The sequence below is a fragment of the Amaranthus tricolor genome, chromosome 2, assembly GCF_026212465.1.
Source record: "Amaranthus tricolor cultivar Red isolate AtriRed21 chromosome 2, ASM2621246v1, whole genome shotgun sequence".
In the NCBI taxonomy this organism is placed as follows: Eukaryota; Viridiplantae; Streptophyta; class Magnoliopsida; order Caryophyllales; family Amaranthaceae; genus Amaranthus; species Amaranthus tricolor.
The window spans coordinates 11,056,635-11,077,059 of record NC_080048.1 but is presented as its reverse complement, the minus strand read 5'-3'; the positions used below and the strand labels follow the sequence as shown (position 1 = coordinate 11,077,059).

At 30.7% G+C, this 20,425-nt stretch overlaps 2 protein-coding genes across 2 annotated transcripts; both read left to right on the top strand.

The window, feature by feature from the left end:
* The first annotated feature begins 943 nt into the window (after positions 1-943).
* On the top strand, positions 944-11,824 carry LOC130805506 (protein FAR-RED IMPAIRED RESPONSE 1-like). Its single transcript, XM_057670280.1, has 8 exons — positions 944-995; positions 1,137-1,506; positions 1,716-2,146; positions 2,224-2,353; positions 2,520-2,674; positions 5,393-5,471; positions 10,970-11,078; positions 11,768-11,824. Exons 1-8 carry the CDS (start codon positions 944-946, stop codon positions 11,822-11,824), a joined length of 1,383 nt encoding a protein of 460 aa, XP_057526263.1.
* Positions 11,642-19,090, top strand: LOC130805288 (uncharacterized). Its single transcript, XM_057669983.1, has 7 exons — positions 11,642-13,001; positions 14,189-14,305; positions 14,760-14,938; positions 15,029-15,122; positions 15,210-15,287; positions 15,389-15,490; positions 18,676-19,090. The coding sequence occupies exons 1-7, from the start codon at positions 12,525-12,527 to the stop codon at positions 18,808-18,810; spliced, it is 1,182 nt and encodes a 393-aa protein (XP_057525966.1). The 5' UTR covers positions 11,642-12,524; the 3' UTR covers positions 18,811-19,090.
* Positions 19,091-20,425: the final 1,335 nt, after the last annotated feature.

Genomic DNA, 20,425 nt, shown 5'->3' with positions numbered 1-20,425 from the left:
AAGTTCCAACATTAACCGCCTATTCCGTCCCCATGAAGAACCAAAACTAGAGTCTTGAACATGAAGAAATCAAAATTTCAACTTCTATATTCAACATTTCTCTATATTCTTATTCTGAAAACCGAAAGTCTTGTAAAAATGGAGGAATTAATGATGGACTTCGAAAGTACTTATTAGAACAAAGATATGTAACAAGACGACATTAATATTCTTCAAGGTATGTTATTTAGAAAAATGTTGTAATGCAATAAAACTTATGTACTTATTCAGTTTTTTTTTTCTTTCTTTAAGCTTCATCAATGACGAATATAGTTAAATATAACGATGAAGGTGACAATCCTCCCAAAGGAAACAATGTTGAAGATCAAACATATATGTTAAAATATTTATGGTTATTAATATCTGAGATTGGGGATATAACCAAGTGCTATTTATGTCAGTAGCATGAACATTTTATATTCCATTGATGATGGAAAACCGTTTACATCTGAGATTTACATTGCTTATGTTTTAAGTTGGGAAAGATAAGGAAGCATATGAAGGATATAGCAACGCCATTTGTCTGTACGTAGGTAATAAATTTAATATCGTTTGCGTTTGTTGTTACAAAGTAATATTTTTGTAGTTATAATAGCATGTCGTTGATATTATAAAATAATAGATTTGAGTTTATAATATATTAAATGTATTTTATATTATAATATAGTATATATGGGATCATAGTATAATATATTTTAAAGTTTAACATAGCAATTTCGGAGTTATATTGAAATATAATTAAATATATTTTAAAATATATTTGGTGTTGTATTGAAATATAATTGGTGTTATAATAAGATATATTTGGTTTTGTAATAAGATATATTTGTTGTTATATAGGTGAACAAAATGAAAACACTAAGGTTTCAAGGTTTCAGGTGCAATTGAAAATGTCTCAAGCGCAATGAAATGTGTTGTTGACTTATCAAAAGTAGACTTATTTGGTTCACTTGAAGGCATTTCAGCCCAAACAATAGAAGAGCTTGAGTAGCTATACATATCACATGCACGAGTAACGGGTTTTAGCATTAAAAAATACACCTAAAGAACAAGAAAGGATATTGTCATAGAGAAGTACTATGTGTATTCATGTGAAGGGAAAACACACCATGTAGATCCTTCAATTCAAGCACTAGAACATCCAAACAAGCTCAAAAAGATAAAATTCATCCCAACAAGAAGATACTACTGTAAGGCAAGGATACGAATAAAATTGGATAATGAAAGTGGACTATATTATATTAAGCAGCACATCATCTTGCACACACATGAGCTTACAAGGGCTAAATGGCAGCACCTTCATCATTTTGAAAGGCATGTATCAGTTGCAGAGAAGATTGATACCATTAAATCATTTGAAGAGACAAGCATCAGTCAAACCACTGCTTATAGATATTTGTCTCAAGATGCAGGAAGTGATGAGTACGTTAGGCATACACTATCCGATCATATAAACTATGTAAATAGGTAAAAACATTAAACATCATTTTATGATACATGTTTGGAGTCATATCATATTATATTTGGAATTATAACTATAAACATTTGTTCTTATATAATACAATATTTGGTTATATAGCACTGTATAGCTGGTGTTTTTAACGTATATTTATGATATTATATGTAATAGTATTTGACCTTATAATATACCATTTATGGTATTATATTTTCGTCAGGTTGAGAATCAAAGCAATAGAAGGGGGTGATGCTCAGACGGTAATTGACAAGCTGATGGAAGAATCGGAAAAGGATCCCGATTTTTACTATCGTGTAAAATTGAATGAACAAGGACAACTTATAGCTCTATTTTGGAGTGATAGTATGATGAGGGAGGACTACAAAATTTACAGAGATTTTGTCATATTTGACACAACCTACCGCACCAATCGCTATAATCTTATATGTGGTTCAATAATGGGGATTATTAATCATTGGAAAATTGTTATGTTTGGGTGTGCATTTATCGCCGACGAAAAAGTGGAATCATTTGAATGGGTTCTTGGTCAATTTAAGAAGGTTATTACCAACAAATCCTCAATGTCAATCTTCACTAATCAAGACTTTGCGATGTCAAAAGCAATTGAAAAGGTGAAAAATATTTGGTCTTGTAATATCTTACATTTGCTGTCATATAGAACTAATTTTGGTGAAATAATATCTTACATTTGGTCTTATAATCGGTAGGTTTTTCCGGATGGAAAGCAGTTTCACGATTTGGATCGTTGAAGTCAAATGCAGCCTTTAAGGAAGCATTTCATAGATGCTTGATGGATGCAATAGTGAAGATGAATTTAATGAGTGTTGGGATAATATGGTACCCACCTACAAAATGAAAAAAAATGAAGAAATATAAAAATGGTTTGATCGTCTATACAAAATAAGACACAAGTGGTGTACAGGATTAAGTAAAGACTTCTTCTCTGCCGGGATTCTATCTTCACAAAGAAGTGAATCAACTAATAGTGTCATTGGATTTGAAGCAACAAAAACCACAAGTTTGACGCAATTTTAAAGGATTTTTCAAAATACCGTAGAACGATGGAGGAAAAGAGAGATGGAAGCAGAATTTTACTATTCAAGAACAACACTAACATCAAGTCTGCGTATTTTCGGTTTTCTCAAACATGCAGCCGAGGTATACACTGCAACTCTATATAGAAATTTTTTAACACCCCGTCATTTTTTATGACGTCATTAATTATTATTATTATAATCACTTTTGGATATTTTATAAATATATTAAATTATTCTGAGTTAGTCTTAATAAATTTCATTCACAAATGAATTCAAACATTAACATATTTATATTAAAAATAAATTTGCAATTACTAAAATAAAGAGGTTCGAATCGAAATTATTCTATTTATTAGAACTTGTGAGCACATATAAGTGAACTTTCTTAGTTGGGCATTTCAAGAAAGTGAATTTAGAATATAAATAAATAAATAAAATAAAATAAAATAAAAAGAATAATAATAATAATAATAATAATAATAATAATAATAATAATAATAATAATAATAATAATAATAATAATAATAATAATAGTTAAAAGTGTTATCTTTGTACAATAATAGTAATGGCGTGGGCTTTCAGTTACATTTTTGGCGGTGTACTAGTTTTATTGATTCTTGCTTTGGATAATAGTTAAAAGTATTATCTTTGAACATGAAATGACTAGGGCTTGGATTTAGAGATGAAATTACTAATAATGTGTGTTTTATGCTATATTTCGGTGGAGTGATGATTGATTAAATAACCTTAAAAGTTGTTTTGAGACTTAGTTGATTGATTATTGTTGTGATAATTAGTAATGGTGATGATTGTAGTTGACTATGGGGGTGATTTTGGTCGTTAAATTGGGAATAATAGTTGCTAATTGTTGTGGGTTAATTGTTGTGAATTACAAGTACTCTTATTAGGTTGTTATTGAAGTCATAATGCATAATTTTAGTGAGGCCATGAGAATAATACTAACTTATTGTAGAAGGTCGTTAAGTTCCTTGTCGTGATGTTTGATCCTAGTTCTTTCTAGCTTTGGAGAATGTAACAAATGATATCGCGATTCGATAACTCTAAGATTTTCCTTCTTGTCATATAAGTGTTATATTAAAATTGTGAGGCTTAGTTGTGATTGGTTATTTTTGGGTAACGCGAACCGATATTTGTTGATGAAAAGGAACGATTCACATATGCTTTTACTTTTAAATTGGTGAAAAGACTTATGTTGTGTTGAGTTAATGATTTTAACTTGTATTAAATGAGTTGTGTGTGTGCTAGGGTATTCGAAAACTCATACTGAATAGGTGATAGTGGTTACTTAGGCCTTTAGTTGGTATGACAAAGTAGTTAAGGGAACTTATTAATTCTATTCCTAACTTGTATAGGTTTCCAGTTCATAAGAGGAAAGTAGAACCTTAGTTGGGTGACTTTTGTAACTTTTGGTCGTGCAGTGACGCTTGTAGGTACGTACACGCATTAGTTAATTATCATATTCATAGATATTATCAATATTTAATGATTATATGCATTGTATTAGAATTATAGAGCGCCAAAAAGTAGACTATGCTATCAAATAGTCATAATAGTGGCATAGGCAAGTAAAATGAAAGCATTAAGAGGCTATGAGAACAAATTCCTAAATTGTAGAGAACGCACTATGATTGTGTGTGGTATCGAAATGATTCCCTAGTTATTGAGCCTTGATTATGATTAGTTAGCGTGACTCAACTGGATTATGTCCAGTTTATTTAGTAGTCCCCTAGGTGAGATCCAACGGGATCACCATAAGGGGGGTATGAGCATACTTTTGTCATTGGGCGTCAGGTAGCTGATACCGCCCCTTGACCGAGGTGTTACCATGTGGGCCTTGCAAACCCCAATATGGTGGTCTCTTCACTGGATTGATACCCCAGTGTGTTAGATTTCCAAAAGGTAGGACCTTAGAGGGTTAGCTGGAGGGGGTATGAGCTCATACTTTGCCATGGGCGCCGGGTGGTCGATAACGCCCTTGGCCCCGTGTCACTATGTCATGGATAGAGAAAAGATCCACTACCTTTGAATATACTTCGAGGGATTAGTAGTTTGTAAGAGAAATCATGAGTAAATAGAGGTGTTTAGACAGATGAGTAGATTCGTTATTGTTGTGCTATATCGTTGTCTATCGTTTATTCAATGACTCTAATTGTTATAAGTTCATTGATTACCAACGTGTATGTGTTTTTTGTTGTTTGTTCATCACTTCCTATATATGATGTTCCTGCTATGACACATTTGACTATGGTCATTATGTTGAGCAACAGGAGGATCATAGCTTGGCATAACAAGTATAGGAGCTTCTTTTGCTTGGCATTGGGGAAAGAGTGGAGTGCGATTATAGCAATTACTATACGATTAGCCTAACGTTGTAGCTCTTATATTAATTGTTAAGTTTTGGATTGTATAATCACGTTTTCTTTAGCCATGTGATTCCTAGTAAAGTTATAGCTCGCAGCGTAGTTTCTGGATGTATGATCGTAAGCATAGTTCTTTTATATCTGTTAAACCGATGCGTTAACATTGGAACCACGATCCGTGTTGGAATTAGTGAATTGATGAGCCAACGATGATTCATCCCGTCGTGACATCTTTTGGAGGGCTTTGATACCTTCGCTTAGTTTAATTGAATTACTCCATTTATCGATCTACATTATATCCTCAATTTCAGTAGAGATGCTGCCGAAATTTTCACTCACTCACCTTTTTAAGTTAATCTTTAACGTTTCTTTTCTTTCTTTATGTAACACCCGAATTTCCTCCAGTCTCTTACGATTTTGGTTTCGTTTAAGGGGTTGGAAATTTTGGGGTGTTACAGATTTCGAAGAGGAGTTCAAAGTATTTATATCGTGTTATGTGGTCGAAATCACTCAAGACAATGGGTTGAAAGTATATAGGTAAGTGTAAACTATTATTTTTTTATAATTGGTGTTATAGTATTATTATTTGATATTATAATGTGTTATGATTGGGTATTATAATATTAAAATATATTATAATATTTTATAATTGATATTATAATTAGTATCATAATATGTCGTAATTGGTATTATAATATATATATATATATATATATATATATATATATATATATATATATATATATATATATATATATATATATATATATATATATATATATATATATATATATATATATATATTAATTAGTATTAAAATTTCTATGTTGTGTAGGGTGTGGATGGAAGATACGAAAAAACGTCCACAAACTGTTATTTATATGAACCATTAAGGAAACGTTAATTTTAAACGCTTATGCAAAAATCTTGAGGAATGAGGTTCGTTGTGTTGCCACTGTTTGCGCATACTTCATAATCACTCGATAGAAATTAAAGCCCTAAGTATATTTTACTTGGGTATTTTATCTACAAGGCCCAACAAAAATTAACCCTAAATATATATATACATACACACACATATATATATAGACTAAATAGGGGTGTTCATTAGTAGGTACCCGAATTTTGGGTATCCGGATAAGCCGGGTCAGGACACCGGGTATCCGGTTTTATTTTTTGTTCTTTGGGGCATATTTTATTATTAATTATGTGCAGTTTTTGAGTAAAAATTGGGCAGAATTAGAAGAGTAAAATTTTGAGATTCTACTAATGGCTTTTCCATTCGAAAATTAGGAAGTAGCCTAATTACTCCTTTCATCAACGAAACTTTCAATAGTACAAAGGAAATTAAATATATTATACCAATTCTGTCAAAATCTTGATATATTTTAATTAGAATTGTTATTTCTGGTTATAGGAGGCTACTTGGACCAAGTCCTTGGAAATACTCCTAAAACATTACCAAATTGTAGTATTCCTCTAGCTTTGTGTTAGTTGGGCACACTATGTGATATTATCATACAAATAACGTAGTAGGAAAGAAGTGGTCTAACTTCACCAACTGCCTCTGGCCTTGCGTAATGAATGTCATAGTCTTTTCTTATTCATGCAATTCTATCTTTATTTCTTCTCCCCAATAAATTCTAAAAAAATTAAAATCAATAACTTATATAAAGTAAATTAGACCAATTCTCAATCCTTAAAATTTTTTTTGTCTTACTTTGTAAATCCATGTGTTTGATGTAGAGGTAATCGGGTAAATTAATTTTGTGTCTCAATCATAATACATTTATATTAAATAGAATATAGAAATAGAAACATATTGTGATAAGTGAGAAATATGCTTTTTTAAATTTAAAAAGTGCTCAAATTATGGTTTTTTTTATTTGTTTATATTAAAGAGTAGGCTGAAAGAGAAGAGAGGTACGTGAAAACAACGCCTCATCTAAGAGATGATCTTTGGTCTTCAGGCCCAGACCCAATAATTAAAAAAAGAAAAAAAACCTATAAACAGGCGCACGAGTTAGATCCTATTTGGAGTTGGTGTTATAACCCATTAATGTCGGTGTTAATTGAAGTTGGTATTATAATCTATTAAAATTGGTATTTGGAGTTGATGTTATAACCTATTAAAGTTGGTATTATAACTCATTTGGAGTTGGTGTTATAACCTATTAAAGTTGATATTATAACTTATTAAAATTAGTCTTTGGACCTAACATTTTAATCTATTATAACCTACTATAACCTATTAGAGTTGGTATAATACCAACTCTAATAGGTTATAATACCAACTTCAGTAGATTATAACATCAACTTCAAATAGGTTATAATACCTATTACAAATATCAACTTTAATGGGTTATAACACCAACTCCAAATACCAACTTCAATAAGTTATAATACCAACTTCAGTAGGTTATAACACCAACTTCAAATAAGATTATATAGCGCACATTTTTTGGTAGTTACTTTTAGTAATGATGGGCTGGCCCATTTAACACGCGTTTTTTATAAAAACGATCTCAAGTAAGAATTTGTGAAGTGAAAATCAAATTCATAACTTTACTTATTGAAATTAAATAAAATTTGATTCTCACTCTAATTATGTTTTGGTCAACTTATTTTTGATCTATTTTGATTATTTTAGTATCACATAACAATCTTTGAATTTTAAATGTCTGAGAGTTTTTCCGATATATACCCAAAATTAGAGAGTAAGGCAATCCCTATCTATGAACCCCTAGTGACAAATAATATTCTCAATTGGAAAAAGATATTTTTCTCGACTCTAGTAATAAACTATTATTCTCTTGGTAGAATATAATTGGATTGAATTAAACTAATAATCTAAACTAAATTAAGCAAGGTCAAACTAATTGAATGAAATATACTGAAGTAATTGTTCACTTAAGTGGATAATGAATACTAAGAATAACATAATGTGTAAAAATGAACTAAATTAAACAAAACTTAGTCATACTAAATTCAATAAACTAATTAATACAATTAAACTCAAATGAATTAAATAAAAATAAAGTGCATTGAAGTAGAAAAACTTGCCACCACATGAAAAATATAGTCTATGAGAGTTTTTTTATTGTTCTTGTGTGCATACTTTGGTTGAAACTTGTGGGTTCAAATAATTGAGTTACTTTTTTTATTTTAGTGAAAAATAAGTATCTTAAATATTTCATACCCTAACTAATCAATATTAAGGTTCAGCTTGGATTAAATGTAAATACTTAAGGGATAAATAAAAGTCAAAGTAAGAAAACAAAGTTAGTTAAATAGATGATTAAATGAATTTGATTGTTAGAGAGGTGGAAAAATTAATTAAAAAGTAATGAAAAATTGATAAAATAGCAATTAATTTCCTCATTTTGGGATTAAATTTACTCTAGGGGAGGATGGGGAAAATCTTTTTCTCCAAATGTGGGAAATCATCTTCATTTTTTGTTCATCCTTTTTAGTTTACTTTTATTCTACCTCTTTCACAATTAATTTAATTTGCATCTTTAATTACCTTTGTTCCATTAGTTTGACTTTTTTTACTCCTTAAATATTTATTGTCAATGCAAGTGAGCCGTGAATATTTTTTTGTCTATTTTGCTTCATCTAGTTGTTGTGATTGGTGTGACTTGAGTGCACAATTGATGAGGTGCATTCATGTGTGACCTTTGGGATGGAATCCCATGAATGTGTTAATGTGGATGTATTAAGTTTGGTTTTGATGATTGATTTATGATGGTGATTAAGTATGGATTAATAAGGTAATGAAGTGTGAGAGTTATGGGACTTAATGAAGAAGTGGAAAGGTTGATTCAAGATGCTCTACAATGTAAAGTCGAGCAACTCTGTCAGAAGCTCTCTGAAGTTCCGCTCGACCAGGCTGCTCGACCGAGCGAGCCATATTGGTAAGTCGAGCGGTCAGACAGAATGCTCCAGAATGCAGCTGATACTCGTTCGACCGAGCGAGCTCTCTGATCCGGTCGAGCGGATCCTCTGATGTGCATGGGATGCTGTTTTTCGACCTTTCAAGTTCTTGGAATTATTTCATATTATTCATTACCCTATATTAATATTGTATTCAAGAGAGTTATTGATATTCTTGTATCTAGTGCTATATATAGAGCTCTCATACTCACATTGTAATCAATCCACAAATACACCCCAAGCCAAACACTAGCTTATATCTCTTCTCTATTGTAATTCTCCCTATTTGAGAGTTCTTTGAACTCCTTTTGATAATATAAAAGATACTACACACTGGAGGACGTAGCCTTAGTTGGGTGAACCTCGTTAAATCTTTGTGTCGTTTTATAGCTTTACTTTCTCCTACAAACATCGATATCATTGATAGCGTAATTTGTTTGTCACTAAACTTCATACACTCGATCTTGGCAATATTGGAGTTTGAAACACATTGTTCGAACTCTAATACATCTTCGTTTTCACTAGTGATTCTTACATTTAATTTATCAATTGTTCTATAAATTGATTATTGAACCAAAGTTTTTTTTTTTTTCTAAACGAATAATAAACTACCAAAGGAATAATATTCTTCCTCCAAATAGTCGAATTTTACTTTTTGATCATCCTATCTCCACAGAAAATAAATTACAATATACCTAATTAATTTCATGGCATTTTTTAAAGAATTTATCATTTTTTTAATACTAATAATTTGATTACCCAATGATGAACAACTTAGCAAAATTAATATCTGAACACTAGAATGCAATATATATCTAAGGGTAGTGTTGTGCTAATAATAAAGAAGGCCGTAATTAAAGAACACATTGTATGCAATTAGGAGTATCTTCTTCTTGGTGATCTTCTATTGATTGATGATCAAGAAATAAGTCTTACGATATAGAGATATTTCTAGTATTAATATGTTTGAGGTTTAGGTTTTTTATTAAGCTAACTATTAATTCTTCGGCTGATTATTATGGGGATCGTAATAAGGTTTACTTATATTAAACATAGTTTATTTACATTAGGATTATAACATAAAAATAATCTGAAAAATTTCACATAGTAACTCCAAATTTTAAAATTTTCACGTGATAAATGAATATTTTTTTAATTTGCATGGTGCACCCGAGCTTTTCAATTTTTCATGTGGTAGAAAAAATATAAATTCTTTTTTAAATTAAGTACTCATTTCAAACATATTTTCAACAAAGTGTCCTTTAAAGATGATTAGGGCATTTGTTTTTATGAAAAAAAGTCGTTGCGATAAATAATAATTACGTAAATTTGACAAAAACCTTAGGTTGCGTTTGGAAACAAGCATATTTTAAATTATAGATTTTAGTTATGCAATCATTAATATAGAATTTGAGAGTGACAAGGTTTGAGTGGTCATCTTCAAATTCTCATCTTTAACCATTTGTGTAACATTTGTGGATTTGACTCAAATCCAAAATTGAAATTTTTATATTTGCCGAACTCTAAATTTGAGTCAAATCTATATTTTTATATGAAATCCTCATTCTCAAACATAGCATTAACGTTTTGTCTGCCAAGTGAAAAAGTTAAAAGCTTAAAGTCACCACACAGATTATAAAATGTTTGTTCACCACGTGGGAAAAACCAAAAACTTGTGGTCACCACATGAAATTTTTCATAAAATCTTGATAGAATTATATGCTCGAACGAGCATCCCAACTGTCTATTCAACCAAACAAGGGAATAAGCTAATACATGAATAAACAAAGCGAAAAATATAAGTTGCTCATTTAAGCATTTGAGGCGCTCATTCGAACGCACCTTATTCTTTCAAGCAAGCTCTTATTTGTTTTAGCATTAGGTCATGGCTCCTGTTTAGTAATTCTGTGCTTTATCGATCTTATGAATATTTGATATTCAGTTGAATTTTAAATTGTTAGAGTTCAGTTTTGAATTTCTAAACTATGAATTTTAAATTTAAATTCAAATTCAAATTCAAATTCAGTGTTAGTTTATAATTGAATAGTTGTAAAATAAATATTGTTAATTTTGATAATCAAATCTTTGTGAATTTGTAGCTGCCAAATGAGTATGGATAATTGGATATCATATAATTTTCTTAAACTTTTCAATTCAATTCCTATTAAGGAAATACAATACCATTTGAAAAGAAAATGCTATCTCCAAGTTAGAATTCGCAAATGATAGCTATTGAGTGGTTATTTTCGATTCTATGTGTCACATTTATTTTTAATTCCCCGTAAATTTGAGTTAAATTTAAAATTTAAAATTCTAATTCATCCAAACAAAAAATTCACCTCAAATTTAAAATTTATTTGTAAATAAAATGTATATTTCCAAACAAATCATTGAGTAGTTTTGAATTCTTCTTCATAGTATCAACTATCATCAAATACAAGTAATGTTACATTAGCTCGAGTCGCACATTTATTTACAATAATAATAAAACGCAAATAAACAAACAACTTAGTTTTCATTAACAAGGTCTACTTTTTGTCCTGATACTATTCATAAACAAAATCACTAGAGATCTTTAAAATTTAATAATTGTCCTAATAAGAAAATATCTAAGATAAATCCAAAAATAAAAATACAAAAACCAAAGAAATTATATTATTCTCATTTCTATTATTTTTAATGAGTTTATCAATACTTTTATTATAATATTTTTATATTAAATAACATTTTTATCACTTTATTTAATTGTTATTCACATAATTTTTTTCTCATTTTCTCATATCAGTGTGATATTACAAGCTCTTTAGGATAGAGAGGGAGTAGGATTGAAGAATTTAGACCAGCTTGTCCTTTGGTGTAAAAATTTTGTTTGATTGAAAAATTTTTATTACTCACAGAGTGCTCTTAGGTGGTTTCAAGTTTCAACACGGACAGAAGCTGATTCTCCATCGTGAATTCGTGACCACCTCACTCTCTTCTTTCTCTCTCCTCTTTCCATCGTCCAGTTAGGAGCCTTCTACAATATCCTCAAATCCCGCACTCGTCGGGGATTTTTCTTTTGGTGTTCAACATTAGACCTCTTTCTTCCTTTCTATCCTTTTTCTCCTGAATTTTCAGATTATTGCTTAATTGAGCACAAGGAAAAAAAGTTGCTTTTTTTCCTTGTTCATTTGATCATTTTTTAAACTTATTTTGTTTGAAATATTTTGAATAAATAATTTATTCTGTGGGTACATCTTGTTGCTTTGTTCTTTTCTTGTCTTATCATTTCATGTTTATCTGGTTTCATCTGTTCATTTTGATCCAATCATTTTTATGAAGGCATTTGGATAAATAAGGGTGTGTATAGTTTTCAAATTTCCCTCATTTAGATTCATTTTTCTATCTTTTTAAGGGGCTGTGTTGAATTTTGTTGTTCCCAGATCCTAGATGTAGTCATTTAGCTGAAAAATCATATCTTTCTACAACAATCTTCTTAAATTTTGAATTGTAAGCATTTGTTGGACCAAATTTGAGGTTTTTCTATTTGGGTATTTTGAATTAAAGCTATTTTCCTCATGTTTTGATAAATTTGATCAAATCTCAGCAATTGGTTCCTCTCCTCATTATCTCTTCTTAAAATCTTGATCTATTTACACCTTTGATCCTATAGAAATGTATGGGACAGAGAGCAGGAAAAATATTTCATGTGAATATCAGGCTCATGTAATAAATTACAGGCCAAGTATTCATACAAGGAGGGCGAATTTGACAGTGAAATTCCAAGATATTTATGGGTTTTCAGTGGAAGGAAATGTGGATGATGTAAATGTATTGAATGAGGTAAGAGAGAAAGTAAGGGAACAAGGAAGGGTATGGTGGGCATTAGAAGCTAGCAAAGGTGCAAATTGGTATCTTCATACTCAAGCCTCATCAACCCTTAAAGCTTCCCTTAAATTATCAGCTTTAGCTAATGCTATCACATTAAAGAAGCTAATTAGGAAGGGAATTCCTCCTGTTTTAAGGCCTAAGATTTGGTTTGCTTTATCTGGTGCTGCTAAGAAAAAATCCACTGTGCCTGAGAGTTATTATGATGATCTTATCAAGGCCACCGAGGGCAAGGCTACAGCTGCTACCAAACAGATTGATCATGTGAGTTCAAATGTTGAATTGGTCTTTTTTTACTGTTGAAAGATGGAAGCCTGATTGTGGCCTTTTTTTTTTGGATTGTTTCTTGTATTATATTTGCAGGATGACTATTGGTTGTACTGAGTCATCAAATTGAATTGTTTGCTGCTGATTTTGATTTAAAATTTACAAATGACTGTGTTGCTGATAATCAATCTCAAATTGATTGTCTGTTTTTATATTATTAGCATATGATTTGAGTTTAGTTGAAGATTAGGATAATAATGTTGTTCTGGTTTCGAGGTTCTGAGTGTGCACTTCGTTCAATCAAGCATTGGAACATAGAATGTGTTCGTCTTGAACTCGTGATACAGTAGGTAAGCCTGCATAGTTTTGTGTCCATGGGTAGTTCCCTCCCAAAACCTAATGTAATGAAAAATTGAGTTTTGACGTTCTAAATACATGTTATTAATGTTTAATGTGATGAGAAATTACAATTGTTGATGGTGGTCTATGTCAGAGTATATAACATATCATAATGTCTCAACCATTCAGCTTAAGCTTTTGGTTGAGTTGGTTCCTTGATATGGTATCAGAGCTAGCGTGACAAGATATTTTGTAAGCTTGAACCTGGTGAAGCCGAATATGCAAAAATCTTATTCATACTTTGAATTCTGTGAGTTTTGTTGGTATCATTATCTTAGTTGTGATCTTGTAGATCTGAATGAACTATATATTCGATTCATATTTAGTTGCGATCTTGAAGATCTAAATGAGCTATATATTCGATTCGTATAGAAGTGAAAGAAAAGAAGTGGTTATTTTTCAAGACCTCTATGATCCTACTAACGCATTATTAGTTTGTAACTATAGTCGGGTGTGGCAATATAAGAGAATTAGTAACACATAGTGATTGAGTTTAAACTATATATAGATCACTTCCTTCAATACTAGGGTCATTGCAATTAGAATGCAGTGCCTAGTGTTTGGAAATCACCAGAAATAACGTTGATCCTGTTTGCCGCATCACTAACTTTTGACATAGCAACAAATAGACGAGTTTAGCAATTAAGTTGTGCTTATTTAGAACTGATTTGAATTCCAAATGTGGGTCACTATTTTAACTAAGTTAATGCTTATTGAGTTGAAAATCCATTAGAAAGCATGATGAATCTATGGTATAATTAATTAATGTTCTTGTATATATGCAGGACTTGCCTCGAACTTTCCCTGGCCATCCTTGGTTGGATACACCAGAGGGTCATGCAGCTCTCCGACGTGTTCTTGTTGGTTACTCATTTCGTGATTGTTATGTTGGTTACTGTCAGGTGATTTTTGAATCTATTTTATGTGCAAAACAAGTGAATGATCTTCGGTTTGTGCTAACACTCATCCTTGGGCTGATTGTTTTACTGCTATTTTCTACATTCATCTATTGATTATTGGAAAATAACTCATATGTATCCCACATTGAAGAATTAGAGAGAGGTTGACTAACATATATACTTGATGGGCTACTCCTCTTATTACCAATTTGTAACCTCATTGGGTTTAAGTGTAGTCAACTCTCCTCTTATGCGGGTCTTTTGTGTAAAAGCCCAATAACAAAAGTATCATTGATTTGTTACTGCATGAGAACCTTTCTTTTTGGGGGACGGGGGTGTGCTCTCTTTTTTGTACCAATTGTTGAATAAAACATTTGTCTCTGATGTTCTACTCCCCATGACTGCCTTTGAATTTTACCCCCTCTGCATCGACTTACCTGGCTTAATTTGTTATCAGGGTTTAAATTATGTTGCTGCATTATTATTACTCGTAATGAAGACAGAAGAAGATGCATTTTGGATGCTTGCTGTCCTATTGGAAGATGTTTTAGTTAATGACTGTTACACAAATAACCTCTCAGGATGCCATGTTGAACAGAGAGTTTTCCAGGATTTACTCACCAAGAAGTGTCCTAGGTACTCGTTCACTTCCCCTAGAATTTCGACATCCAGTGATTTCAACTGTTTAGTTGCATTCATGATACATATTGGAAAAGAATATTGTAGGATAGCTGCTCATTTGGAAGCATTGGAGTTTGATGTCTCCCTTGTTGCCACCGAGTGGTTTTTATGCCTCTTTTCGAAAAGCCTGCCTTCAGAGGTTGGACCAAGAAATTTATTTCTGCTATCTTTTTTATTATTTCTCTTACTCATAATTGACGATTCTTTTCTGGAGTTTGTTCCCTAGACAACAATGCGGGTGTGGGATATCCTTTTCTACGAAGGAGCTACAGTTTTGTTTCATGTAGCTTTAGCCATATTTAAGGTGATGATCTTTTCTCGTCCTCTTTGTGCTCTTATCGTCTGTGTCTTCCAAACTTGTTTGCAACATAGTAGGAGTGCTCAAAACTATCTTCTTACTTGCAGATGAAAGAGGATGAGCTGCTTTTGACGCATCAAGTTGGTGACGTAATAAACATTTTGCAGAAAACGACACACCACATGTTTGACCCTGATGATCTGTTGACGGTAAGTTGAAGATCTTAACTGAAAATTTTCTTTGCTGAGTGGCATAGCAGATTTTAGGTCAGAAACTTGTTCTGCTTAGAGTTAGCTATCATTAGGATGCGTTGATTTATGTCAATTGTCAAGCACGGTTGCTAAGTGTTAGCCCCAAAATACCAAACACCTGCATGCTCTTCCTTTACTCTTTCTATTTTACTCTGGGTTGGATTCTACAAACCTTTCCCCTTCGTTACCAAGTGTTGAGGAGATAATATATCCACGAAACGAAAACTATTCTTCCAGTAAAAATGAACCATGAGCAGGGGTAGAGCAAAGATTGTGGAGGCCTTGTTATTTTTGCAATTTTGTTCATAGTGGGGACTTCATAAATAATTAAAACAATAAAGCCTCAACTTAAAAAAATACTTAATACAAAATGAATTGTTAAATTACATTCTAAAATTACTTAAAGTACTAAAGTTTTCAAACAATCCACTTAAATAATGTTGCTCTTTTCACATGTTTTGAAGCAAAATTATCTAAAGCACTTTCAACATCAACTTCCTCCAAAATGTCACTTTCAATAGCCATTAAAGCAAGTCCATTTAGCCTCTCTTGTGACATAAAGCTTCGTAAAAACAACTTCAACAATTTCAACTTCAAAAAGCTTTATGCGGATGCAACAGTGATAGGAATAGTTGATAAAATCCTAGCAACAATAACTCCACGAACAAATCATTTCAATCAATATCGGAAACCTCTCCTTTTTAAGAGAACATTCTAAGTGAATACAATGAGATTTGAGATTTGCATCATCTATTGAATTTAATTGAACAGTAAGCCAAAAATATCTTCATATCGATTGAAATTGTTCAAATCGTTTCTCCAATGAATCATTTGTTTGATCAATAACATATAAAGTGTATAAACACATTTTTCAAATACTACTCCTTCTTTAATTGTTGTAAAGAAACGTTATCTATTGTTTCATTCTTTTGCAATCTAATTCGAAGTTCACACCAAGTCATATTTAAAATACGATCACTACTAATTTCATGTTCTCTAAGTCTAAAACTTAGATGATTCCAATTACAAAAACCTTCACCAACTAAAGCACCTTTTACCGATCCTTTTTTTTAAGAACATACAACAAAAGCAAAACATTCCATCAAGATCCTTTGAGTACACAAGTCATTCTCGATCACAAGTTTCACCATCAGGCAAGGATCTTATATAGTGAGTCGAAGAAAAGCTACGATTAACACTATTTCTTGGGCCTTTCACCAATTCTAAATCTCTTTTAGGTCCATTCAGTGCCAAAGTACTAATAGAATTTATATCAAGAGTATCCCAATTTCTAGGGTCATATAAGTCAAACGTGCTATTTTCATTTTGTTTAACATTATCATCAAATTCGTCATAATCTTGTGTTGGGTCTTCAAAATTGTCAACATTTTCTATGTTAATTGAAACATCAATGTGGTCACCATTAACACCCACATGTGTATTGATATCAACATCATCACAGTTAACATTATTTTCCTCTTAAAGATTTGAAGGTTGTGTAGTGGTTTCTTTTTTAAAAAACTTTTCAAGAGCACCTTTTTAAGGTTGAATTAATTGTTGTTCCTTTTTTGTTTTTTACTTTTTCCTGATCCTGATTAGTACTTAGGAATCATAATAACACAATTATGCAGTAGAAAAAAAAGGTAAATAAAGAGATGGAGGAGATAGCACCGATTAAGTCGGTGAGAAGATGAGTATCCAAAAGTAATATCTTCTTCAGAAGAATCTCAAAGCTTCATCAACATAAATCATATTCATTTGTCATCCTCATTGAAAATTCTATGCTATACAGAAAAAATAAATAAAAAATAATGAGATAACTTAATTTGAAACAAATAACACATAATTTGAAACTAAATTTGATAAATATAATACCTATAATTGAAGAATTCAAGAGGTTCTTCACTGAGTTCACTCTTCGATAACAATGAATTTTTCCCCCAATTTGTAACCACTAACTACAAGATAAAAATTTACTTTTTTCCACTAATTTTGATTTTTTGGGTAGCTGGATTAATAAAATGTTTTAGATCTTGTATAAATATATAAGGTTAAAAATCCTAATTTAGATTCAAACGGTTGAAAAATTGATTTCATGAAAATATTTATTATTAAACCATTGTAATTAATCAAATATCCCATCTTCAAAAACTGATAATTTGCCAAGTAAAAAACCTTTTGGGTTATCAAGAAGATTGAGAAAATAAATTTTGAGAACTTGTAAAAATCAAAGATTATTTTTTGGGAAAGATGAAACATGAAGAGAAACTTGGATTTTTGGGAAGGAATACATAAGGTTAAATACTCAAAACTTTATTTTTGGTTAAAAAAAAAAAAGAAAAATAATGGAAGTGAGAGAAATAGGACAAAAAAGAGGTAGAAATGCAAATTGTAGTTGTTTGGCCGGCGTAAGAATACTGAAGAGTACTTTGGGAATTAGGGCCCGACCCGCTACAAAAAACATTTTGTTTCAAAAATTTGGTTGTGGCAGGTTTTGAGCCCGGGCCACGTGTGTGGTAGGAGAAGCTCTAACCAGCTGCTACAACCTTATGAATTATTTATAACACGAAAATAATATATGAGGCCTCATATTTTTGGGGCCCTGTGCAGTTGGGCACCCAGAATGTGTCAAGAACAGCCCTTGCACATCAGCTAGAAGTAGGCATTGGAATTTTGGCGGAGTTGAATGAAACTGCTTTGTCAATCCGCTTAAAGTAGGTTTATAAATTTTGACCGAGTTGGATGCAACTGCTTTGTTCAATCCACTTAAGCTAGGCTTAGAAATTTTGGCCAAATAGGATAAAACTACTTTTTCAATTTGCATGAATTGTTGAACATACAATGACTCAACAACAATGCCAAAGCTATAATCCCAAAAAGATTGAAGTTGACTACCTAAACCAATATATCAGGTCCACTTGGCGTCCACAACAAACGAAAACTAACGGAAATTTTCAGCCACATCTATTGTGCAATTATATAGGGTTTTGATCACGGTCGTAGTAGCGATCGCAAAATGGATATTGCGGTCAATACGGATAAGGTCGCGATACGGTGATGCAGCCTTATTTTTGCACAATGCACTGATATTATCCCTTCGCTTGGTGATATGCATATTTATAATCATTTGCGACTTTGTGAAGGTGGCGTTCGACAAAATTGGTTCGATGACAACCAATACTATATCAAAGCAAAGGAAAAAGCAAGAGCCTGCTGTGATGAAAGAACTTGATCAGAGATTTAGAAGGCTAAACTCCCTACCTGATGATGATAGTTAAACTTGCTCGGTTGTCCTGTTGACTCAAGATTCTAGTCATAAATGGTCAAGCCCAAAATTGCAAATGTGACCAGAAACATTTTTGTGCATGTTATAGCGTTCAACATCAATGTTGTAGTTTATATAATTTGTAAATTAAATTGTAACTTTAACTAATTACATCCCTAAAGAGGGCTGTCTATGATTTGTGCCCCTTTGGCTTGTCTATATGAAGTCAACTTCCTATATAAATCATAGACTTCCTTGCACAGTTATAAACAAGGTGCAAAATGTTTAGAAGACGAATTTTGTTTCATACTATATTAGATTAACCATCAGGAGGAGAGTAGAGAGTCTACACTACTGGGTCAGCGTTAATTTGTTATCAATACCACCCCATTTGCATCCAAATGAATCATTTCAAGTAGAGTTGATTATTGGTGGGTCAGCGTCAGATTCAACCCATCCGATTTGAAAAATAAATGGGTTTTGACATGATATTTTTAAAATGCTCAAATTATCGGTGGGCCAAGCCCACCCGTCTAAGGTTAGCGAATGGGTTGCGTCAAAAAAGTTAAATGCGGATAACCTCCGCCCGCTTATTTTATATATATATATATATATATATACGTATATATATATATATATACGTATATATATATATATACGTATATATATATATATACGTATATACGTATATATATATATACGTATATATATATATACGTATATATATATATATATATATATATATATATATATATATATATATATATATATACGTATATATATATATATATATATATACGTATATATATATATACGTATATATATATATATACGTATATATATGTATATGTATATATATATGTATATCTATATATATATATGTATATATATATATATGTATATGTATATGTATATATATATATATGTATATATATATATATATATATATATATATATATATATATATATATATATATATATATATATATATATATATATATACATACATATATATATATATATATATATATATATATATATATATATATATATATATATACATATATATATACATATATATATACATATATATATATACATATACATATATATATATATACATATACATATATATATATATACATATATATATATATATATATACATATATATATATATATATATACATATATATATATATATATATATATATATATATATATATATATATATATATATATATATATATATATATATATATATATATATATATATATATATATAACAAAACCCACTTATTTATGAGTATTTATTTAAAAAAAATTTAAGACTCCTTGTTCTTTAAGTTTTCACGTATTATATTTAGGCATTAGGATTAGAAAAAGAAAACAATCATTTTATGTTCACTCTAAAACTTTATGTCGTATTACAATTCTTTTGTTTATTCATAGGAGTTTATATATTGTACAAATGCTCACGTGACGCATTTATTATTAAAAATAATGTGAGCAAATCACATTTTTAAGTTGACAATTGTTAATCTTTTCGTTTTAAGTTGCAACCAAAAAGTAAAAACCTATAAATAAATTTATATACTCAATTATAAAATAAATGAACGTTTGCTCGCG